Genomic DNA, 26,275 nt, shown 5'->3' with positions numbered 1-26,275 from the left:
GGTGCTCTGGTCAGATGAAACCAAAATTGAACTTTTTGGCAACAATGCAAAACGTTATGTTTGGCGTAAAAGCAACACAGCTCATTACCCTGAACACACAGGATTCCCACTGTCAAACATGGTGGTGGCAGCATCATGGTTTGGGCCTGCTTTTCTTCAGCAGGGACAGGGAAGATGGTTAAAATTGATGGGAAGATGGATGGAGCCAAATACAGGACCATTCTGGAAGAAAACCTGATGGAGTCTGCAAAAGACCTGAGACTGGGACGGAGATTTTTCTTCCAACAAGACAATGATCCAAAACATAAAGCAAAATCTACAATGGAATGGTTCAAAAATAAACATATCCAGGTGTTAGAATGGCCAAGTCATGGGAAAAAATTTCAGTCTCTCGATGTGCAAAACTGATAGAGACATACCCCAAGCGACTTACAGCTGTAATCGCAGCAAAAGGTGGCGCTACAAAGTATTAACTTAAGGGGGCTAAATAATTTTGCACGCCCAATTTTTCAGTTTTTGATTTGTTAAAAAAGTTTGAAATATCCAATAAATGTCATTCCACTTCATGATTGTGTCCCACTTGTTGTTGATTCTTCAGAAAAAATATACAGTTTTATATCTTTATGTTTGAGGCTTGAAATGTGGCAAAAGGTCGCAAAGTTCAAGGGGGCCGAATACTTTCGCAAGGCACTGTATTTTTGATACGGTTGCAAAGCTAACTAAAAAGCAGCATTCCCCAAGAGAGGATGGCTTTCACTTCAGCAGTGATACATTCATGAACTTCTTTGATCTAAAGATCATGATCATTAGAAAGCAAATTACAGACTCCTTTTTAAATATGCGTATTTCTCCAATGCTCAGTTGTCCTGAGTCTGCACAACACTTCCAGGACCTAGGATCAAGGGAGACACTCAAGCTTTTTAATAGTATACCTCTTGACACATTGATGAAAATAGTCTTGGCCTCTAAACATTCAAGCTGCATACTAGACCCTATTCCAACTAAACTACTGAAAGAGCTGCTTCCTGTACTTGGCCCTCCTATGTTGAATATAATAAATGGCTCCCTATCCACCGGATATATACCAAACTCACTAAAAGTGGCAGTAACATTTTATTGCATCATAATGGTATTTGAAATGACTGAAGATCCTGCTCTCTTCACATTGAAAAAGCCAAACCTTGACCCAGAAAATATAAAAAACTATCTCCCATTCCTCTCAATGTTTTGGGAAAAAGCTGTTGCGCAAAAACTCACTGCCTTCCTGAAGACAAACAATTTATACTAAACGCTTTAGTCTGGTTTTAGACCCCATCATAGCACTGAGACTGCATTTGTGAAGGTGGTAAATTACCTTTTAATGGAGCAGACCAAAACTCTGCATCGGTCCTCGTGTTCCTAGACCTTAGTGCTGCTTTTGACACCCTCGATCACCACATTCTTTTGGAGAGATTGGAAACTCAAATTGGTCTACACGGACAAGCTCTGGCCTGGTTTTGATCTTATCTGTTGGAAAGATATCAGTTTGCCTCTGTGGATGGTTTGTCTTCTGACAAATCAACTCAACATTTTGGTGTTCCTCAAGGATCAGTTTTAGGACCACTATTGTTTCCACTAGATATTTTACCTCTTGGTGATGTCATTCGGAAACATAATGTTAACTTTCACGGCTTTGCGGACAATACACAGCTGTACATTTCGATGAAACATGGTGAAGCCCCAAAATTGCCCTCCCTGGAAGCCTGTGTTTCAGACATAAGGAAGTGGATGGCGGCAAATTTTTTACTTTTAAACTCGGACAAAACAGTTCTAGGTCCCAAGAAACAAATGGATCTTCTGTTGGATCTGAAAATTTATATTTGTATTGTTGTACAGTCATCTCAAATAAAACTGTGAAGGACCTCAGCGTTATTCTGGACCCTGATCTCTCTTTTGACGAACATATCAATAATATTTCAAGGACAACTTTTTTTCCATCTTAGTAACATTGCAAAAATCTGAAACTTTCTGTCCAAAAATGATGCAGAAAAATTAATCCATGCTTTTGTTACTGCTAGGTTAGATTACTGCAATGCTCTACTTTCTGGCTACCCAGATAAAGCAAAAAATAAACTTCAGTTTGTGCTAAACATGCCTGCTAGTATCTCGACTAGAACCAATATTTTTATCATATGACTCCAGTGCTAGCCTCTATACACTGGCTTCCTGTTAAGGCTAGGGCTGATTTCAAGGTTTTACTGCTAACCTACAAAGCATTAAATGGTAGCTCCTACCTATCGATAGCTCCTACCTATCGTTCTGATTTGGTCCTGCCGTACATACCTACACGTACGCTACGGTCACAAGACACAGGCCTCCTTACTGTCCCTAGAAATTCTAAGCAAACACCTAGAGGCAGGGCTTCTCCTATAGAGCTCCATTTTTATGTAATGGTCTGCCTATCCACGTGAGAGACGCAGACTAAGTCTCGACCATTAAGTCTTTATTGAAGACTCATCTCTTCAGTAGGTCCTATGATTGAGTGAAGTCTGGCACAGGGGTGTGAATGTGAACGGAAAGGCACTGGAGCGATGAACTGCCCTTCTGTCTCTGCCTGGCCGGTTCCCCTCTCTCCACTGGGATTCTCTGCCTCTAACCCTATTACGGGGGCTGAGTCACTGGCTTACTGGTGCTCTTCCATGCCGTCCCTAGGAGGGGTGCGTCACTTGAGTAGGTTGAGTCACTGACGTGTCCTTCCTGTCCGGGTTGGCGCGCCCCTCGGGTTCATGCCGCGGGGAAGATCTTTGTGGGCTATACTCGGCCTTGTCTCAGGGTAGTAGGTTGGTGGTTGAAGATCCCTCTAGTGGTGTGGGGGCTGTGCTTTGGCAAAGCTGATGGGGTTATATCCTGCCTGTTTGGCCCTGTCCAGGAGTATCGTCGAACGGGGCCACGGTGTCTCCCGACCCCTCCTGTCTCAGCCCTCAGTATTTATGCTGCAATAGTTTGTGTAGGGGGGCTAGGGTCAGTCTATTATATCTCCTGTCTTATCCGGTGTCCTGTGTAATTTTAAGTGTGCTCCCTCTAATTCTCTCTCTCTTCTCTCAGAGGACCTGAGCCCTAGGACCATGTCTCAGGACTACCTGGCCTGATGACTCCCTTCTGTCCCCAGTCCACCTGGTCATGCTGCTGCTCCAGTTTCAACAGTTCTGCCTGCGGCTATGGAACCCTGACCTGTTCCCCAGACGTGCTACCTTGTCCCGGTCCTCCTGTTTTGGACTCTCTCTACCGCACCTGCTGTCTCTAACTCTGAATGATAAGCTATGAAAAGCCAACTGACATTTACTCCTGAGGTGCTGACCTGTTGCACCCTCTACAACCACTGTGATTATTATTATCTAACCCTGCAGGTCATCTATGAACGTTTGAATATCTTGGCCATGTCCTGTTATAAACTCCACCTGGCACAGCCAGAAGAGGACTGGCCACCCCTCAGAGCCTGGTTCCTCTCTAGGTTTCTTCCTAGGTTCTGGCCTTTCTAGGGAGTTTTTCCTAGCCACCGTGCTTCTATATCTGCATTGCTTGCTCGGTTTTAAGCTGGGTTTCTGTATAGCACTTTGTGACATCGGCTGATGTAAAAAGGGCTTTATAAATCAATTTGATTGATTGATTGATTAGGTAGTGCTGCTGAATCACAGATCATAACTGACTGTCTGGGTGTGAAATAGTCACCTGATGAGGTAGTTATCCCCTGATGTGTCCTGACTGATTAGTTCTGCTCTACATAACATTCCTCTCATCATTTCCCTATGGCTTAAATAACCTTTTTAACGCCATTCTCCTCCCTTCACTCCTCCCTCTTCTCCCTTCCTCTTCTCCTCCCTCCTCCCTTCCCCTGCCCTACTTTTTCCTCCCATTCCATCTCCCTTCCTCCCCAACCTTTTCTCCCCCTCCCATCTCTTCTCTTCTTCCTTCCCATTCTTTCTCCTCCCATTCCCTCCTCCCCAACCTTTTCTCCCCCTCCCATCTCGTCTCCTCTCCTCTCTTCTCCCTTCCCATCCTTTCTCCTCCCCAACCTTTTCTCCCCCTCCCATCTCTTCTCTTCTCCCTTCCCATCCTTTCTCCTCAAATTCCCTCTCCTCCCCAACCTTTTCTGACCCTCCCGTCTCCTCTCCTCCCTTCCCTTCTCTTCTGTCATTAGAAGTGTTCGTGATGGGTTATACAAAGACATGACTTTATTGTATTTATTTACTGTGTTATTGACTGTATGTTTTATTCCATGTGTAACTCTGTGTTGTTGTATGTGTAGAACTGCTTTGCTTTATCTTGGCCAGGTGGCAATTGTAAATGAGAACTTGTTCTCAACTAGCCTACCTGGTTAAATAAAGGTTAAATAAAAATAAATAGAAATAAAATAAATGACTTTACTGTAGTGGTAGTAGGTGCAGTGCAGGCTTTTTGTCTTCTGAGTCCATTCTGAGCCCCAGATGAAATGTACTGACTGACTGAGTGACTGTCATCACACTAAAACCCCATCTGTCTCTGTCCACTGCTCTCACTGTCTGTTTTACTGTGTCTTAATCATTTTTACAGGACCTGATCACATCAACTAAATCAACTGTGTTTTTTATAAACCTTAATTTATACTAGGACCCGATGATAATTATGATCAACTATGCACAGCTGTTGGAAAGGAAAGCTGTAGATGTCTACGCTATAAGTGCAGCTACTTCCATAGTTAGAAATACTGAAAATGTTTACACTCAACCTGGTCTTCCTAAGGCAGCAGAGAATACATTGTGCAATACATGTGTTACCTGTCTTTCATGTCTGGCTGGTTCTGAGACGTCAGACTGGCCAGCTTCAGTACCTCACTGAGAGAGAGAGCGGGAGAGAAAGAGAGAAAGGGGGAGAGAACAAGGGAGAGAGAGGGTGAGTTGCCTACCAGGGACAGTCAACATGCATTATATCTCGAGGTACTTTCTAATAAAGGACAATCGACATCAATAATAATACATTTATACAGAAATAACAATGACCTCTGCTTGGCTGTGGGGCTGATATGGGTGTACAGGTTGTCATGGCTATGTAGTGATGAGTGTAGAGGTCATGTCTAACTCTCAGTATGTGTGACCCCCCCGTTTGGGTCGGATGCAGCTGTTCTCCCAGACGAGATGTCTCTGGCGGCACAAAGCTGCGCTTGCTCGCTCTCACACACACCCACAAACACGCATGCACACACACACATGCTTGCAGGCCTGTGCACTTGGGCTCCCGAGTGGAGCAGCGGTCTAAGGCACTGCATCTTAGTGCTAGAGGTGTCACTACAGTCCATGGTTTGAATCCAGGCTAAATCACATCTGGCCGTGATTGGGAGTCCCATAGGGCGGCGCACAATTGACCCAGTGTCGTCCGGGTTTGGCCGGTGTAGGACGTCATTGTAAATAATAATTTGTTCTTAAAGGACTTGCCTACTTAAATAAAGGTTCAATAAATACAAATGTAAATAATGCAAACATCATGGAGGTCATGAGATGCGATGCATGGTGCGGCCATGTTGGAGGCAGGCGGTTCTAGGAGAAGATGTGATTATGTAACACCCCTCCCTTCACCTTATGGGTGGAGGGAGAGAGGGATGAATCTGTCTCTTTATAGGATGAAGAGAGAGAGGGATGAATCTGTCTCTTTATAGGATGAAGGTAGAGAGGGATGAGTCTGTCTCTTCATAGGAGGGAGAGAGGGATGAGTGTCTCTTTATAGGATGAAGGGAGAGAGGGATGAGTGAAGGAGAAGAAAGATGTATGGCCAGTAATAGATAAATCAGGACAAAGTGAATAATAAAGGACCTGATGACACACACACACAACGTTAAACATGCACTTCAACGTGTACACACACAGACGTGTGCACTCACGCACACACACAGAATTATAAATAGAACTCTACGTCATGCATGACGCTCACCATAACAAAGAGAGATTTCATATGGTCTTTCTCTCTCTGTGGCAGCCTCGCTACATACCTGTACCTTTCAGTAGCATACTGCTGTCTCGTAAGGCACAGAGGGAACTATGCCATCATTACTGGTTACTGGTTTTCAGGTTCTAATATCAGAGGACTACGTTCTACACAGCATGCTTACACACTGGTATTACAGGCTGACTATACAAGTGAATTGTACTTCAAGTTCTCTCAATCTCTCTCATGATCTCCCTCTTAAGTCTCCCACTCCATCTCTTGATCGTTTTATTTCTCCCTCAATCTACCTCTGTATCTCTCACTGTGTGTCTCGGCCACATCATCAGTATGAGTAAGCAGCATGAGTCAGATTTATATATGAGTCTATGACTCTATTTGAATAAGACCTTGATATGAGCCTCTCTCACGTTTCCCTGCACGGGCTTCTGAAGTGCTGGTCTAACCCACACACTGAAACAACTCAAAGCCACATAGCTTACACTCCTCTCCTCCTGTGTGTTTTGGGCCCAAAGAAGCTGGCATGTTGGCTTTAGTCGCTGTTTCCAGGGCAGTCTGTAGTCAATGTATAAATTGAACGCTGAATGCCACCGTATCATCTGAAGAACCATCATTTCCATGCATAGAATTCTGATATGCCGGTACTCCTGGTTCTAGTTCTACTCATCTTTACTAGCACAACATTCCAATACTCTGGTTTCAGCCGTTTACACACACATTCCATCAACAATGCTGTGCAAGCAACAAGCAAGCGTAGGAAACCTTCGTCCATACTCACATTTCCTTGCACAGAGTTCCGATGTGCTGGCTTTCTGAGCTGCCTCGCACCTGCGAGAGACTGAGTTCTTCCTGGAATTTGGAATTCTGCTGTTTCAGTGCCTCGAGCTGGAAGATGATCCACAGATGGATGGAAAGATGAAAGGAAGGAAAGAGAGACAAAAGAGAGAGATTTAGACACACTGTAAACAGTAAAAGCTGTATCTTCTTCACGCCTCTCTAACAGTCTTAGTCACGAACATTAACATGAAGCCACAGTGCTGCGTTACGCTGCTCCACTGGAACAGCCGCTTCCTCGGTATACAAAGATTAACATTACTCATTATATGAGCTGTCTGCCAAACATAGGTACAGAGACATACTGTGAGTGTGTGAGGGATGGAGTCACTTCTAGCATTAATGTCGATGGACGAGATGGTTCCTCCCTCGTCAGTTAAACCACCATTAGGGAGATGGTTCCTCCACCGTCAGTTAAACCACCATTAGGGAGGATATGGTTCCTCCCTCGTCAGTTAAACCACCATTAGGGAGCAGATGGATCCTCCCTCGTCAGTTAAACCACCATTAGGGAGATGGTTCCTCCATCGTCAGTTAAACCACCATTAGGGAGGATATGGTTCCTCCATCGTCAGTTAAACCCCCATTAGGGAGGAGATGGTTCCTCCATCGTCAGTTAAACCACCATTAGGGAGGAGATGGTTCCTCCATCGTCAGTTAAACCACCATTAGGGAGGAGATGGTCCCTCCATCGTCAGTTAAACCCCCATTAGGGAGGAGATGGTTCCTCTGAGGCAAAACCAGCAGAGACCACGCAGAGATAATGATAATGACTAAAAGATAATGTTTGTTCCTAAAGGGACAGCAGCACAGGGGGGGATCAAATCATGAGTCAAATTCTAAGTCATTTTAAGCTTTCACTACTACCAAGACGGGGTCCGTAAATTCCATTCAGCCACGGGCTGATGTTTTCTTTAGGATGGTTGGGTTGCCAGAACATAATTATAAATAATTTGTACACTGCAGATTGACCGCAAGAAGTCCAAACCAATATATTATTTGACAAAAACAGTATTTTATGTCCAACAACAAAAATAACATTTTTTTTTTTAATGAAAACTTGGGGGGCCTAAGAAAAGCCCCCACGGCCCGCCTACACACACACATCCAACAAGATACAAACAACCAGACAACAAACACATCCTCAGTCCCAAAGGCAAAAACAACAATCTCTCTTCCTAAAAATACAATCATCTAAATCAGTAACCTCAAGTACTTTCATATTCAAATCATCCTCACTCATCCTCCCTCAAATACCATTCAAGAACAAATCGCCCCCTAATAGAACACAACTGCAGCAGATTGAAACACAGGGTCGAACTAAAAAACAATCAGCTAAAACATCACCATTCCATTTGAATGACGACACACAGATGTAAGAAATCTGATGCGAGGAACCAAACAACTGTGTTTACCTGGTAGTGAGAGGAGTAGACACTGCTTGGATAGCCCTGGTGCATAGCAGCCACATCCATGCCTGAACAGCTCTACCATACAGTGTGGTCCTCTGTCAGAGCTCTCTCTCTTCCCCAGTACTGGTCTGTCTGTCCCAGTGGCAGGACCGTCCCTCGAAATGTCAATACTGTACTATCCCAGTGTTCTCACCCAGTGACACACACAATAAAGCAGCCTCCCTATCAATAAACCATCCGCTCCCACCCCCTAACGTGCCCACCAGAGAGAGAGGTAAGAGAAAGAATGTGAATGTGTGTGTGTGTCGCCTGAGCACACGCTCGCTAGCTGGCTGGCTCACACACACACGCTTGCACACGCAACAGAGAAGAGCAGCGCCTTCATTATGTAAGTCCCAACAGGCTCTTCCCACCCTCACGCACACACTCACTCTCTTTCTGGCACACACAATATCACTCACACAAATGCATAATCTCTCACTCATTCAGTTAGTCACGCAATGCACACAGACACACACACTCTCACAGACATTTACAATCTCTGCTGGACTCGATGGGTCCCACCTTCACACTTCGTTCACAGTCGGTCAGAAAACCCTTCAATCAATCAGCCTCCCACGTCCCAACCAGTTGACTGACTGAAAGACCAACAGTTGTGATCCAGGATAGATAGGTAGATCTTTGGATCGCTACATATCTGGCACTATTACAGCTCTATATTATATCTATACAGTGCATTTGTTAAGAATCCAGACCTTTACTTTTTCCACATTTTGTTACATTACAGTCTTATTCTAAAATGGATTAAATAAAAATGTTTCCTCAATGTACATACAATACCCCATAATGACGAAGCGAAAAAAGATTTTTAGAAATTATTGCAAATGTATTGAAAATAAAATCAGAAAGTATTCAGACCCTTTGCTACGAGACTCAGAATTGAGCTTAGGTGCATCCTTTTTATATATATATATAAAAAAAATAATATGATATATATATATATATATATATATATATATATAGTTGAAGTCGGAAGTTTACATACACTTAGGTTGGAGTCATTAAAACTTGTTTGTCAACCACTCCACAAATTTCCTATTAAAACAAGTCGGTTAGGATATCTACTTTGTGCATGACACAAGTGATTTTTCCAACAATTGTTTACAGACTGATTATTTCACTTATAATTCACTGTACCACGTTCATCGGTACAAACAATAGTATGCAAGGATAAACACCATGGGACCACACAGCCATCATACCACTCAGGAAGGAGTCGCGTTCTGTCTCCTAGAGATGAATGTACATTGGTGCGAAAAGTGCAAATCAATCCCAGAACAACAGCAAAGGACCTTGTGAAGATGCTGGAGGAAACCGGTACAAAAGTATCTATATCCACAGTAAAAACGAGTCCTTTATGGACAAGGAAGAAGCCACTGCTCCAAAAACCGCCATAAAAAAGCCAGACAACAGTTTGCAACTGCACATAAAGACAAAGATCATACTTTTGGAGAAATGTTCTCTGGTCTAATGAAACAGAAATAGAACTGTTTGGCCATAATGACCATTGTTATGTTTGGAGGAAAAAGGGGAATGCTTGCAAGCCGAAGAACACCATCCCAACTGTGAAGCACGGCGGTGGCAGCATCATGTTGTGGGGGTGCTTTGCTGCAGGAGGGACTGGTGCACTTCACAAAACAGATGGTATCATGAGGAAGGACAATTATGTGGATATTTGTATTTTTGTATTCCACCTTTATTAAACCAGGTAAGTGATTGCCTATCCAATATGCTGTGTCTATGGGGCCAGATTGCACTTCCCAAGGCTTCCAGCAGATGTCAACAGTCTTTAGAAAGTTGTTTGAGACTTCTGTTGTGGAAGGGTGTCGAATAAGAGCTGTTTCAACAAGTGGACTAGGCTGAAATCAATCAGTTGTTTAACGCGAGGTCACTCGGGCGTGCGGTTCCCTCTATTTCCTCTGTAATGAATACGCTATTGTCCAGGTTGGAATATTATTGAAGATTTATTATAAAAAGACCCTAAGGATCGATTGTAAACTGTCGTAGCAGAATCAGAATTAGTTAGGTAACATTGATAAATAACATATTTTATCTACTTTCATAAATATGCTTATGTGGGAAAAGTCACTTGGGGCCCAGAGCGGGGTGAGGTCAGGCTTGTCTTTTATCTGTCTGGTAATATGCAGAATATCAGAAAGGGAGAAGTCAGAATTGAACAGTGTCTTCCAACGTATCTGTTAAACCATGTGAAGGGCTCCACAATGTCTGTGTGCCAGTCACTCCCCTCTGTGAGTATATCCAGGAGGGGGTGTATTTGAGATGGGGGGTTTCTAGAATGGACAATTGATATATGCCATTGGACGAGGTAATGTTTTGGTACTAAGAAGTACCAGGAACGAGATTACAATCTCGGTTTAGGAGACCAAACTGAACAATAATTTATAGCTAATGCTATCTGGCTATGGGATACTCCTCTTTCAAGTAAAAGGCACTTTGTGAAGTTCCTAAGATCTGTGGTTCGTCATTGTGAGTTGAGAGGGGGGGGGGGGGGAATCTTTGCTATAAAAGATCTCAGTTTCCATTTTGTAAGCACCCTCAGAGAATTAATTTATAGACACTGAATTGATCTGAGAGTCATAGGGCTATGGTGAAGCTCATCTAGTATTAAAAGATGAAGTTTAAAATATAACTCTGACGTGTGTGGTTTGTAAACTCTCCTTTCACTTAGTAATACAGGAAATTACCACGACAAAACATCGTTTGACATGTTTCTACAAACTGCAACGGATTTTGTCTGGATTTTGCACTCGCGCATTGTGCCTTTGGAATAGTGAACTAAACGCGAACAAAAGAGAGGTATTTGGGCATAAATATGGACGTAAACGAACAAAACAAACATTTGTGGAAGTGGGAGTCCTGGGAGTGCATTCCGACGAAGATCAGCAAAAGTAAGTGAAGATTTATAATGCTATTTATGAATTTTGTTGACTCCACAATTTGGCGGGTAACTTTATGTGGCTGAACGCTATTCTCAGATTATTGAATATTGTGCTTTTGCCGTAAAGCTTTTTTAAAAATCTGACACAGAGGTTGCATTAAGAACAAGTTTCTTTAATTGTATGTAAAACATGTATCTTTCATCAAAGTTTATGATGAGTATTTATGTTATTTGATGTGGCTCTGCAATTTCTCCGGATGTTTTGGAGGCATTTCTGAACAATGTAAACTGAGGTTTTTGGATATAAATATGAACTTGATCGAACAAAACATACATGTATTGTGTAACATTGAGTCCAGGGAGTGTCATCTGATGAAGATCGTCAAAGGTTAGTGATTAATTTGATCTATATTTCTGCTTTTTGTGACACCTCTCTTTGGTTGGAAAATGGCTGAATGCTTTCTGTGACTAGTTGCTGACCTAACATAATGATATGTTCTGCTTTCGCCGAAAAGCCCTTTTGAAATCGGACACTGTGGTTGGATTAACGAGAAGTGTATCTTTAAAATGGTGTAAAATGCTTGTATGGTTGAAGAATTTTAATTATGAGATTTCAGTTTTTTTATTTTTTTTATTTCACCTTTATTTAACCAGGTAGGCTAGTTGAGAACAAGTTCTCATTTACAACTGCGACCTGGCCAAGATAAAGCATAGCAGTGTGAACAGACAACACAGAGTTACACATGGAGTAAACGATTAACAAGTCAATAACACAGTAGACAAAAAAAAGTCTATATACATTGTGTGCAAAAGGCATGAGGAGGTAGGCGAATAATTACAATATTGCAGATTAACACTGGAGTGATAAATGATCAGATGATCATGTACAGGTAGAGATATTGGTGTGCAAAAGAGCAGAAAAGTAAATAAATAAAAACTGTGAGGATGAGGTAGGTGAAAATGGGTGGGCTATTTACCAATAGATTATGTACAGCTGCAGCAATCGGTTAGCTGCTCAGATAGCTGATGTTTGAAGTTGGTGAGGGGGATAAAGGTCTCCAACTTCAGCGATTTTTGCAATTCGTTCCAGTCACAGGCAGCAGAGTACTGGAACGAAAGGCGGCCGAATGAGGTGTTGGCTTTAGGGATGATCAGTGAGATACACCTGCTGGAGCGCGTGCTACGGATGGGTGTTGTCATCGTGACCAGTGAACTGAGATAAGGCGGAGCTTTACCTAGCATGGCCTTGTAGATGACCTGGAGCCAGTGGGTCTTGCGACGAATATGTAGCGAGGGCCAGCCGACTAGAGCATACAAGTCGCAGTGGTGGGTAGTATAAGGTGCTTTAGTGACAAAACGGATGGCACTGTGATAAACTGCATCCAGTTTGCTGAGAAGAGTGTTGGAAGCAATTTTGTAGATGACATTGCCGAAGTCGAGGATCGGTAGGATAGTCAGTTTTACTAGAGTAAGCTTGGCAGCGTGAGTGAAGGAGGCTTTGTTACGGAATAGAAAGCCGACTCTTGATTTGATTTTCGATTGGAGATGTTTGATATGGGTCTGGAAGGAGAGTTTGCAGTCTAGCCAGACACCTAGGTACTTATAGGTGTCCACATATTCAAGGTCGGAACCATCCAGTGTGGTGATGCTAGTCGGGCATGCGGGTGCAGGCAGCGATCGGTTGAAAAGCATGCATTTGGTTTTACTAGCGTTTAAGAGCAGTTGGAGGCCACGGAAGGAGTGTTGTATGGCATTGAAGCTCGTTTGGAGGTAAGATAGCACAGTGTCCAATGAAGGGCCGAAAGTATATAGAATGGTGTCGTCTGCGTAGAGGTGGATCAGGGAATCGCCCGCAGCAAGAGCAACATCATTGATATATACAGAGAAAAGAGTCGTTGTTGTTTTGAATTTGGCGCCCTGCAATTTCACTGGCTGTTGGCGAGGTGGGACGCTAGCGTCCCGAACGATCCCGGAAAGGTTAAATAACATTTTCCCATTAACAAACATACAATTATAAAACTTTAGAATCTATTTTGAACACATTTTCTTGGTCACAGAGTCATGAAATGTTCAGAGGACATTGAGGGGAGTTATCGCTTTCAATAAATGTAAAAAATAAAATAAAAATTGGCAAAAATGGAGTTACGAGGTTTTCATCAGACAGTGACGATATACAGTAGTCTACACATTAGTGTGTGTACAAGCAATGTAATGTTCTACCTATCCATGCATGGGGCACACACACAGCTGCCGGGGCTCACACTGACATACGCACGATTACATCACAGCCTGCGGGTGAAGAGGAGAGCGAGGGCAGTAAGAGCATCATAGCACTTAAAATAACGTGTTAGAATAAGAGTGAGTGTGAGTTTGAGAGAGTGAAAGAGAAAGAGTGTGTGTGTGTGTGGCTAAGCACCCTTCACTAAAATAAAACCACTGCTCTCCAACAGCCTCTCTATTTAAAGGGATTTTTCTAATCTCATCAGCACCACATCGGATCCCTCTTCAAGATGGACCTCTTTAACAACTCTTTCAGACTCCTTTCAGTATTCCTATTCCTTATATTCAAAAGACTCAGGCATTTTCAAAACGTCTGTGTTATATTTTGCAGCTGAGCTGAATAATTACACCATTGAGAGCATCCTAACTGGCTGCATCACCCCTTGGTATGGCAACTGCTTGGCATCCGACAGGAAGACGCTACATATGGTAGTGGGTATGGCCCAGTACATTACTGAGTCCGAGCTCCCTGCCATCCAGGACCTCTATACAAGGCAGTGTCAGAGGAAGGCCTTAAAAATGGTAAAAAACTCCAGCCACCCAAGTCGTACACTGACCCTTTCTACACTAACTCTTTTGACTCATCAGATATGCTGCTGCTACTGTTTATTATATATCCTGTTGCCTTGTCACTTTATCCCTACCTATACAGTGCATTAAAAAGTATTCACACCCCTCGACTTTTTCCACATTTTGTTGCGTTGCATCCTGAATGTAAAATTGATAAAAAAATAGATATTTTTTTGTCACTGACCTAATGTCAAAGCGGAATTATGTTTTTTTACGATTTTTTTTTACAAATGAATAGCTTACCGTAATTTCTGGACTATTAAGCGCACCTGAATATAAAACCGCACCAACGGATTAAAAAAAAAAAAAAAGGATTTTGTACATAAATAATCCGCACATGTCTATAATCCGCAGGTGCCTACCGGTACATTGAAACAAATTAACTTTACACAGCCTTTAAACGAAACATGGCTTGGAACAAAAATAAATAGGCTTTAACGAAACACGGCTTGTAACCAAAATTAAACAGTAGCCTACCAATAAAGTCATTGGTCACTATCTTCCTCCTCCTGTGCACTGAAACCACTGAAGTCATCTCCTTCGGTGTCGGAGTTGAATAGCCTCAGAATTGCTTCATCCGATGTTGGATCATTTTCATTGTCGCTCTCGTCACTTTCATCTGGAGGCAAATTCCCCGCTGAACTGCCCTCAACAACACGCAGCAGTCCAGCCTTTCGAAACCTGTTGATGATAGTGGATTTTTCGGCAATGCTCCACGCTGTCAGGACCCACTGGCAGACTTGACCATAAGTTGCTCTTCGCATGCGGCCCGTTTTAGTGAAGGATTTCTCCCCACTTGTCATCCAAGCATCCCACTGAACACGGAGCGCCACCTTAAATGCACGATTTTCACTGATGTCAAGTGGCTGCAAATACTTTGTTGTGCCCCCAGGAATCACAGCTGGAATTGAGTTTGTCCTCTTGATGGCTTCTTTCACGGAATCTGTTATGTGGGCCCTCATGCTGTCCAACACGAGCAATGCCTTGTTCTTGTGAAAGAATCCTCCCGGTCGCTTGCCGTAACACTCTGTATGCCATTCATGCATTAGGCCTTCCGTCATCCATCCTTTCATAACAATTCCTCTCGGGAATTTTTCTTTTGGCATCGTCATGCGTTTAAAAATCAACATCGGTGGAAGCTTTTCTCCCAATGCCGTGCAGCTCAGAACACAGGTGAAGTGTGTTTTTTCATGCCCATTTGTTTTCAGCGTGACGGATGATTCGCCTTTCCTGTTGACAGTCCGAGTGAGAGGCAGGTCAAACATCAGAGGAACCTCATCCATATTTATGATGTCGTGCGGGCAGATGGAATGCTCCTCTATCTTTGCATCAGTGAATTTGAGGAAGTTTGAAACTTTTTCCTCGTAGTCGGGAGGGAGCTGCTGACAGACTCGTCCGTACCCTGATGGACAGGCATTTACGTCTCATAAATCTTAGACACCACGATGGTCCACCTCTAAAATCCTCAAACTTCATTACGGTGGCGGTTTTGGCTTTCAGTCGGATCTGCACAGTTGAAACACCTCGGCCGTCTGCTCTCTGTGTGTTGACCCAGTCTTCAAGCTCATTTTCTAGTTTGGGCCATCTGCTTTTCTTCCCTCTGAAAGCTTTTGTTGTCTTTTTGCACTGAGTCAGTTCCTCACGCTGCTGTTTCCAACGTCTTATCATCGACTCATTAAGGCCAAGCTCCCGTGCAGCAGCTCTATTTCCTTTTCCAACAGCCAGATCAATCGCCTTCAAATTGAAAGCTGCATCATATGCATTTCTCCGTGTCTTTGCCATGATGAGGGTGACAAAATGACTACCGTAATCAGAATGATGGGAAGTTTGAGCGCGCTCGATTTACGTCACATTATGTGACAGTGCTCAGTTTTTTGGCGGCATGAATCTTGTGAAAGCTGGAAAAATCCATAAATTAGCCACGTCATTGTATAAACCGCGAGGTTCAAAGCATGGGAATAAAGTAGCAGCTTATAGTCCGGAAATTACGGTAAGTGTTATGGCAAGCCTACGTTAAGGAGTAAAATGTGCTTAACAAGTCAATAATAAGTGTGCAATAATAGTGTTTAACATGATATTTGAATGACTACCTCATTCATCTCTGTACCCCACACATACAATTATCTGTAAGGTCCCTCAGTCGAGCAGTGAATTTCAAACACCGAAAAAAACAAAGACCAGGGACGTTTTCCAATGCCTTGTAAAGAAGGCCACTACTGGTAGATGGGTAAAACAAATACAACAGACATTGAGTATCCCTTTGAGCATGGTGAAATGACTAATTACACTTTGGATGGTGTAGCAATACACCCAGTCACTACAAAGACACAGGCGACCTTCCTAACTCAGTTACCGGAGAAGAAGGAAACCGCTCAGGGATTTCACCATTAGGCCAATGGTGAGTTTAAAACAGTTACAGAGTTTAATGGCTGTGATAGGAGAAAACTGAGGATGGATCAACATTATATTTCCTCCACAATACTAACCTAACTGACAGAGTGAAAAGAAGGAAGCCTGTACAGAATAGAAAAATGTGGCAAAGCAATTAACTTTTTGTCCTGATACAGAGTGTTATGTTTGGGGCAAATCCAATACAACACATTACTGAGTACCACTCTCCATATTTTCAAGTATAGTGGTGGCTGGATCATGTAATGGTTATGCTTGTAATCGTGAAGGACTGGGGAGTTTTTCAGGATATAATTTTTTTTTACTGAATGGAGCGAAGCACAGGCAAAATCCTAGAGGAAAACCTTGTTCAGTTTGCCTTCCAACAGACACTGGGAGAAGAAATCACTTTTCAGCAGGACAATAACCTACAACACAAGGCCAAATCTACACTGGAGTTGTTACCAAGAAGACAGTGAATGTTCCTGAGTGGCCGAGTGACAGTTTTGACTTAAATCTGATTCAAAATCTATGGCGAGACCTGAAAATGGTTGTCTAGCATTGATCAACAACCAATTTGGCAGAGCTTGAAGAATTTTGAAAAGAATAATGGGCAAATGTTGCACGGGTATGGAAAGCTCTTAGAGACTTACCTTTAAAGACTCACAGCTGTAATCGCTGCCAAAGGTGCTTCTACAAAGTATTGACACAGGGATGTCATAAGAGATTTCTGTATTTCATTTTCTGTAAATTTGCTTAAATTTCCAAAAACATGTTTTCACTTTGTCATTTATGGGATATTGTGTGTAGATGGGTGAGAACAAAAATCTATTTGATACATTTTGAATTCAGGTTGTAATACAACAAAATGTGGAAGTTCGCCAAATACAGGTGTGCCAACCTTGTAGCGTCATACACAAGAAGACTCGAGGCTGTAATCGCTGCCAAAGGTGCTTCAACAAAGTACTGAGTAAAGGGTCTGAAAACTTTAGGGTCTTGTGTTGTAGATTGATGAGGAGAAAAAAAAACAATTTAATCCATTTTAGAATAAGGCTGTAACATCACAAAATGTGGAAAAAGTGAAGGGGTCTGAAAACTTTCAGAATGACCAGTATTTACCTCTTTTACCCTGGCACATCGACTCACGAATGATACCCCTACAGATGTGGAATCTTTTAAAAACATTTTTTTACACCTTTTTCTCCCCAATTTCGTGGTATCCAATCAGTAGTTACAGTCTTGTCTCATCGCTGCAACTCCTGTACGGACTCGGGAGGCAAAGGTCGGAGGAGGCGAAATATCGTACACTTGGAGACCGTGTCAGCAAGCACTGTGCCTGGCCCAGCCACAGGAGTCGCTAGTGCGCGATGGGACAAGGACATCCCTGCCGGCCAAACCCTCTCCTAACCCGGACGACGTAACAAACTGGATCAAATTAAGATCCTACATCTGTAGATAGCCCACCTTGCAAGGCGGTACGCCCCCTGCCTAAGACTGAGTGAGAGAAATTAGGGAGAGGTACTAATAGTTCATTACTAGATTAGGACAGTAGAACAGAAGGAATGGCTCAGTTCAGATCTAACTGGAAACTACACCCACAGTCACTCACAAAGCAATTCACTCCCCAGATTATGAGTGTGTGTTTTCCCCTCTAATCTGTTTCCCTGCGGTCATCAGACTAACCATCTGGAGCACACAGACACAGCTAGGTCACTATGTCCAGAGAGAGGGGGTGAGGAGATTTTATTTGTATTTAACTAGGCAAGTCAATTAAGAACAAATTCTTATTTACAATGACAGCCTAGGAACAGTGTGTTAACTGCCTTGTTCAGGGGCAGAACAAGATGCATTGACAGAGAGAAAGAGTGGATGGATGGAGTTGAGGAGAGGGGTAATAAGATATTTAGAAGGGGGCAATAGGGGGGGGGGGGGGGCGAGAGCGATAGATAGATATAGAGTTTGCTGATGATCTGGTGCTTCAGTCACCAACTAAGGAGGGCCTACAGCAGCACCTAGATATTCTGCACAGAATCTGCCAGACCTGGGACCTGACAGTAAATCTCAGTAAGACCAAAATAATGGTGTTCCAGGTAGTCGCCAGGACCCCAAATACAAATTCTATCTAGACGCCAGAGCACACAAAAAACTATACATACCTTGGCCTAAATATCAGCACCACAGGTAACTTCCACAAAGCTGTGAACGATCTGAGAGACAAGGCAAGAAGGGCATTCTATGCAATCAAAAGGAACATAAAATTCAACATACATATTAGGATCTGGCTAAAAACACTTGAATCAGTTATAGAACCCATTGCCCTTTATGGTTGTGAGGTCTGGGGTCCGCTTCCCAACCAAGAATTCACAAAATGGGACAAACACCAAATTGAGACTCTGCATGCAGAATTCTGCAAACATATCCTCCGTGTACAATGTAGAACACCAAATAGAGCAGAATTTGGCCGATACCCGCTAATGATCAAAATCCAGAAAAGAGATGTTAAATTCTACAACCACTTAGAAGGAAATTCACAAACCTTCCATAACAAAGCCATCACCTACAGTGAGATGAACCTGGAGAAGAGTCCCCTCAGCAAGCTGGTCCTGGGGCTCTGTTCACAAACACAAACACACCCTACAGAGCCCCAGGACAGCAACACTATTAGACCCAACCAAATTATGAGAAAACAAAAAGATAATTACTTGACACATTGGAAAGAATTAACAAAAAAACTGAGCAAACTAGAATGCTATTTGGCCCTAAACAGAGAGTACACAGTGGCAGAATACCTGACCACTGTGACTGACCCAAACTTAAGGAAATCTTTGTACAGACTCAGCAAGCATAGCCTTGCTATTGAGAAAGGCCGCCATAGGCAGACATAGCTCTCAAGAGAAGACAGGCTATGTGCACACTGCCCACAAAATGAGGTGGAAACTGAGCTGCACTTCCTAACCTCCTGACAAATGTATGACCATATTAGAGACACATATTTCCCTCAGATTACACAGACACGCAAAGAATTCGGAAAAAAACTGATTTTGATAAACTCCCATATCTATTGGGTGAAATACCACAGTGTGCCATCACAGCAGCAAGATGTGTGACCTGTTGCCACAAGAAAAGGTCAACCAGTGAAGAACAAACACCATTGCAAATACAACCAATATTTATGCTTATTCATTTTCCCTTTGGTACTTTAATAATTTGTACATCGTTACAACACTGTATATATACATAATATGACATTTGTAATGTCTTAATTCTTTTGAAACTTCGGTATGTGTAATGTTTACTGTTCATTTTTTATTGTTTATTTCACTTTGTATATTATCTACCTCACTTGCTTTGGCAATGTTAACATATGTTTCCCATGCCAATAAAGTCCCTTGAATTGAATTGATAGATAGTCATGCATAAAATACTCCTAGGCATCGATTTATGTGGTGACCAGACAGTCATACAACACTGTGTGTAATACTCAAGTGAATATAAAACAATTGGTCCTCAGGACACCCACAAATATGCGCACACACACAGACACATATGAAGTTCACATAAGCACACATATGAATGCATTAAAGCCTACTTTACATCAGTGATATGACAAACTGACTTTTCATTGCAGCTACCCTATCCTCACCTGAGCCTCTAGCGCTGTCTTCTCAATGATCAGCTGCTCCAGTGAGTGGGCGGTCCTCTCTGATGACTCAGCAGCCTGGGGGAGGGGACATGTTTAGTAAACATGATATAATTTATTTTGATATATAACTAACTTTTGTTTAAAACTATCGATCTTTACTACAAACCGACCATTGATACAAGTCCCATTAATAATACATAATGATTACTCTAAAGGTATAACACCAATGAATCATTCTACTTCTACAATTAGCCTCTTAAAGGTTCATTGAAAGTTCATTGTTAAAACTTAATTTCAGAGATCTAGCTTCAGCCTCAGAGATCTAGCTTCAGCCTCAGAGATCTAGCTTCAGCCTCAGAGATCTAGCTTCAGCCTCAGAGATCTAGCTTCAGCTTCGGTGGGTCTGGATGAATATCATGTGACCTTGTGCGTCACAGCTGCTGTTTTCAAGCATACATCATGCTACAAACATTACATATACACATTTCCACCTGCACACATACAGGCACACACACAACCGAAAGAAAGACAATTGATTTCATACAACACACCCTCGCCAACACACGCACGCAGGCACGCGCGCAGACACACGCAGGCACGCACATAGATGCACAGACACACACACCTGCGTCAGTCTATCCTGAAGCTCTTTCTCTTTGCGTTGGTTCTGTTCTCTCTGTGCCTCCCTCTCTTTTTCCGTCTGCTCTCCTCTCTTCTCCAGCTCTGCAACAAAAGTCGGAGAGACTCTTCATGATGAATCTTCACCAGTGCCTCTCTTAGGGCCGCTTTGCTTACCTTGCATGGTTCGTTCCGTCCTCTTGTTCTTTTCCTCTGCTACGTCCAGTTTCTGTCTCTGAAATGGCAAACAAAGAACACAACAACAAACGTCACTCTTCAGTAGGTCCTATGATTGAGTGTAGTCCGGCCGAGGGGTGCAAAGGTGAACGGCAAGGCACTGGAGTGACGAACTACCCTTGCTGTCTCTGCCTGGCCGGCACCCCTCTCTCTCCACTGGGATTCTCTGCCGCTGACCCTATTATGGGGGCTGAGTCACTGGCTGCCCTCGCTCTCCCATGTTGTCCCTAGGAAGGATGCATCAGGTTATGCCAGGATTTTTTCGCTATACTCGACTTCAGTGGGTTGAGTCCCTGACGTGATCATCCTGTCCGGTTTTGCGCCCCGTCAGGCTTGTGCGGTTGGGGAGAGCTATGTGGGCTATACTCTACATTGTCTCAGGGTAGTAAGTTAGTTGTCTGTTGATATCTCTTTGGTGGTGTGGGGGCTGTGCTTTGTAAAAAGGGCTCTATAAATATATTTGATTGATTGATTGATTGATTGACTAGAGAGCAATAACATTCTTTCTCCATGAGCTATACAGGGAAGGATAACAACTTTTATCATCATGACCGCGTGTGTACATATGTGTGTGTACACGTGCGTGTGTGTACACGTGTGTGTGTACACATGTGTGTGTGTACACGTGTGTGTGTGTGTGTGTGTACACGTGTGTGTACATGTGTGTGGGTACATGTGTGTGTGGGTGTGTACACGTGTGTGTGGGTGTCTCACCAGGCTGGTTAGCTGCTGTTCCAGGGAGCTCTTGTCCTCTTCTACAGAGCATAGCTGTTTCTGCCTGCTGTCCAGATTCACATTCAGTTCACTGATCTGGAGGGGAAGACAGACAGGAGACATAGTAATGTCCAAAGGGAGGCAAACCAGAAAAAACAGATGATTGTAAATGCAAAGACCATGGGAATGACCGGGCTGGAACGAAAGCCTACACACACAGGGTGGAACAAAAGCTGTGCGCACACAGCAGGCCGGACCTGGCAGCCTGCCCATATTAAACAGACATCGGCTTCGGAACATATACCCAACAAAAATGCAACATGCAACAATTTCAATGCTTTTACTGAATTACAGTTCATATAAGGAAATCAATCAATTGAAATCAATTCATTAGGCCCTAATCTATGGATTTCACATGACTGGGCAGAGGAGCAGCCAAGGGTGGGCCTGGGAGGGTATAGGGGCGAAGCCAATCAGAATGAGTTTTTCCCCACAAAAGGGCTTTATTACAGACAGAAACACTCCTGTTTCATCAGCTGTCTGGTCTCAGACGATCCCTCAGGTGAAGAAGCCAGATGTGGCGGTCCTGGGCTGGAATGGTTACACGTCATCTGCGTTTGTGAGGCCGGTTGTACATACTGCCAAATTCTCTAAACTTTTCTTTCAGCTCATGAAACATGGGACCAACACTTTACATGTTGAGCTTATATTTTTGTTCAGTATATATTTGTGTTCCTCGAATTTAGTATGAATGTTACCTTAAGTTACAAATGGAATAATGGTCTGGTTACTTATGACAGAAACAAAAGATTGGTCGGGGAGGATGGGTGGGAGGAAAAGTGGTCCCAGAGCAAGACGTATAATATTATACAGTGCATTCGGAAGTATTCAGCCCCCACATTTTCAGACCCATTTTGTTACATTACAGCCTTATTCTAAAATGTATTAAATAAAAAAAATCCTCATCAATCTACAGACAATAACACTTTGCAAATATATGAAAAATAAAAAACAGAAATACCTTATTTATGTAAGTATCCAGACCCTGAGATATGAGACTCGAAATTGAGCTTTGGTGCATCTTGTTTCCATTGATCATGTTTCTACAACTAGACTTGAGTCCACCTGTGGTAAATTAAATTGACTGGAAATTATTTGGAAAGGCACACACCTGTCAATATAAGGTCCCACAGTTGACAGTGCATGTCAGAGCAAAAACCAAACCACGAGGTTGAAGGAATTGTCTGAAGAGCTCCGGGGCAGGATTGTGTCAAGGCACAGATCTGGAGAAGGGTAACAAAACATTTCTGCAGAATTGAAGGTCCCCAAGAACACAGTGGGGTCCATCATTCTTACATGGAAGAAGTTGAGAACCAACTAGACCATTCCTACAGCTGGCTGCCCAGCCAAACTGAGCAATCGGGGGAGAATGGCCTTGGTCAGGGAGGTGACCAAGAACCCGCTAGTCACTCAGAGAGCTCGAGTTGCTCTGTGGAGATGGGAGAAACTTCCAGAAGGAGAACTATCTCTGCTGCACTCCATCAATCAGGCCTTTATGGTAGAGTGGCCAGACGGAAGCCAATCCTCAATAAAATACACATGACAGCCCACTTGGAGTTTGCCAAAAGGCATATAAAGGACTCTCAGACCATGAGAAACAAGATTCTCTGATCTGATGAAACCAAGATTGAACTCTTTGGCCTAAATGCCAAGCGTCACATCTGGAGGAAACCTGGTACCATTCCTACAGTGACACATGGTTGTGGCAGCATCATGCTGTGGGGATCGAGGGAAAGATGAACAGAGCAAAGTACTGAGAGATCCTTGATGAAAACCTGCTCCAGAGCGCTCAGGACCTCAGACAAGTCTCTGAATGTCTTGAGTGGCCCAGCCATAGCCCGGACTTGAACCTGATCAAACATCTCTGGAGAGACCTGAAAATAGCTGTGCAGCGACACTCCCCAACCAACCTGACAGAGCTTGAGAGGATCTGCAGAGAAGAATGGGAGAAACTCCCCAAATACAGGTGTGCCAAGCTTGTAGCGTCATACCCAAGAAGACTCAAGGCTGTAATCGCTGCCAAAGGTGCTTCAACAAAGTACTGAGTAAAGTGTCTGAATACTTATAAAAATGTGATATCAGTATTTTTATGTTTATAAACTTGCAAAAAAAATTGTTTTTAAAGTTTGATTGTCATTGTGGGGTATTGTGTGTTGACTGATGAGAAAAAACATGGAATCCTTTTCGAATAAGGCTGCAACGTAACAAAATGTGGAAAAAGTCAAGGGGTCTGAATACTTTCCGGATGCACCGTACGTTTCCAAATGCACTCCAAGATGTATGATACATTACGTCATCTAATTTGTATGATTTGTACGACCAGACAAGATGTATGATACATTACGTCATCTAATTTGTATGATTTGTACGACCAGACAAGATGTATGATACATTACGTCATCTAATGTGTATGATTTGTACGACCAGACAAGATGTATGATACATTACGTCATCTAATGTGTATGATTTGTACGACCAGACAAGATGTATGATACATTACGTCATCTAATGTGTATGATTTGTACGACCAGACAAGATGTATGATACATTACGTCATCTAATGTGTATGATTTGTACGACCAGACAAGATGTATGATACATTACGTAATCTAATTTGTATGATTTGTACGACCAGACAAGATGTATGATACATTACGTAATCTAATTTGTATGATTTGTACGACCAGACAAGATGTATGATACATTACATCATCTCATTCGTATGATATTGTACGACCAATACTCCATTCATAATGTAACGTAACACAACATCATACTAAATAGAGGGATAAAAATGTATGTCCCAAATCCTACAAATTGCCCTGAGGCCAGGTTGGGATTTGAGTTGCCCATCCCTGGTAGAGGGGTAGGAGCTAAGGGGTTATTAAGGGGATGTTTTTTGACCATGATTATGAGACCCCCCACCTTCTTCTCCTGGGACTGGGCCCGTGCCTTAAGGTTGCTGAGCGCCTCTGGTGACAGCGACACAGCGCCCCCTGTCTGCTGGGAGGAGCGTAGTCTCAACTGCAGCGCCGCTACTTCTCTCTCCAGCTCCATGATCATGGACTGCTCAGACACTGTTGCCACCTGAGGAGAGAGAGAAGGGGGAGGTAGAATAAGAGGGGGAATGAGAGGGCAGAGAGTAGAGAGAGCCAGCCCTAGCCCATCCAGCTTTTTTGAGATAGGGCAACAATATATTTTAAAATAAATCCAATATAATTTATGCCCTATATGAAGAACAGTATCAAGGCAGGGTAAGAATGTGCAAGTCGCAGCAGCATGAGAAAAGCTTTTTGTTCCAGAGAGTTTGGAGCATCCAGAAGAAACATTGTGGAATGCTGTGGCAATTTGAGTATTTCCTCCTGAGAAAAAGAGTCCTTTTGATTACATTTCTTCAACATTCTGTCTATAAGAGGTCTAAATGAAGAACTCGATAGAAAAAAATTCGGTAAAATGTGCTCTGCTCACAAGGGGCTACTTTCTTCTATTTCCCCTATATAATATTGTATACAAAATGATTGACGCATTTTTCTCCCAGTTTTTTATCTATTGTACTTGACATGGATAAAAAAACTAAATATATTAATGTTTTTCCATATATGTCTAATGTGTAATATTTATTGTGATGTTAATGTACTATATGTATTTAACTGACCGGATGTACATGCCTCTAGAGGTATTTCAGTAAGTGTGTTTCACAGTGGTGTATGACCTGACGAAGAACCAAATCGGATCAAAACGGTCTGATTAAATCATCATGGGAACATACCAGAGTTACAAACATTCATTTTTTTTATTTGCCAGGTGGCTGTGGACATCTATATCGAAAACTACATTGATCCGCAACATACACCCCAACCCTACTGTGTCTGGAATGTAAGATCCAGGAATATCCAGAAGTAGTACCCAATGATGTTGCATATCTTATGTCTATGATGGCATTACCCTAGTGTCCTCTAAATCCCTCTGCAGTTTGTCAGCTTTGGTCTTTTCAAACAGAAGGCTCTGCTCAAGCTCCTTAATATGGGCATGCTCCAGTTTGGTCTGCGTCTGTTAGTCAGAGAGAAGAAGAGGAGGAAGAGGAGAACACACCAACACCGCCGTCACATGCCAGCACCATGCCACACACAAGGATAGGACAGCAAACAATGATGTCATAGTAGAGACCAGGAAGTCGGAAGTGTATATGAGAGCCAAAGGTTTTATTTCAGTGGGTTCTATTTTATTTCAAATGTTATATTCCAAATATTCTATTAGGGCAAATCCTCAATAAGCAGACCCATATATAGAGGCATATAGAGCAGACCCATATATAGAGGCATATAGAGCAGACCCATATATAGAGGCATATAGAGTAGACCCATATATAGAGGCATATAGAGAATATGGTGCCATTTGAGAAACAGCCTAAATCTTCTAAAAGGACTCTTAACCCTCTAAAGTGAACCTCTATGGTACTGAGCTGCACACTAACCACCTCTGTTTGGGTCTTTGGTTTATTGAGTCCCAGATGTACAGAGTTCTGCTAACTATCCTCCATGTTGGAACCAACAGCTACATGAAGACAACAGTCTTATCATTCTAAGCATTTGTCTTGCAACTTTTCAT

General features: G+C 42.8%; 1 protein-coding gene across 3 annotated transcripts in view; it reads right to left on the bottom strand.

Moving 5' to 3' along the window:
- The window catches only part of LOC135548244 (CAP-Gly domain-containing linker protein 1-like), a 44,781-nt gene that overhangs the window by 5,517 nt on the left and 12,989 nt on the right, over nt 1-26,275 (bottom strand). For 2 of the 3 annotated variants that reach the window (XM_064977631.1, XM_064977632.1), the window contains exons 9-16: nt 25,613-25,717; nt 24,593-24,754; nt 21,608-21,703; nt 20,834-20,891; nt 20,664-20,761; nt 20,039-20,113; nt 6,731-6,837; nt 4,794-4,850 (exon numbers count right to left, since the gene is read on the bottom strand). In XM_064977631.1, coding sequence (XP_064833703.1) covers nt 4,794-4,850; nt 6,731-6,837; nt 20,039-20,113; nt 20,664-20,761; nt 20,834-20,891; nt 21,608-21,703; nt 24,593-24,754; nt 25,613-25,717 — 758 coding nt within the window. The remainder of the gene's footprint in view (nt 1-4,793; nt 4,851-6,730; nt 6,838-20,038; nt 20,114-20,663; nt 20,762-20,833; nt 20,892-21,607; nt 21,704-24,592; nt 24,755-25,612; nt 25,718-26,275) is intronic. The other variant, XM_064977633.1, reaches the window with a different exon arrangement.

The sequence above is a fragment of the Oncorhynchus masou genome, chromosome 11 (genome assembly GCF_036934945.1).
Source record: "Oncorhynchus masou masou isolate Uvic2021 chromosome 11, UVic_Omas_1.1, whole genome shotgun sequence".
NCBI classification, from domain to species: domain Eukaryota; kingdom Metazoa; phylum Chordata; class Actinopteri; order Salmoniformes; family Salmonidae; genus Oncorhynchus; species Oncorhynchus masou.
This window is presented reverse-complemented; position numbering and strand designations above follow the sequence as displayed.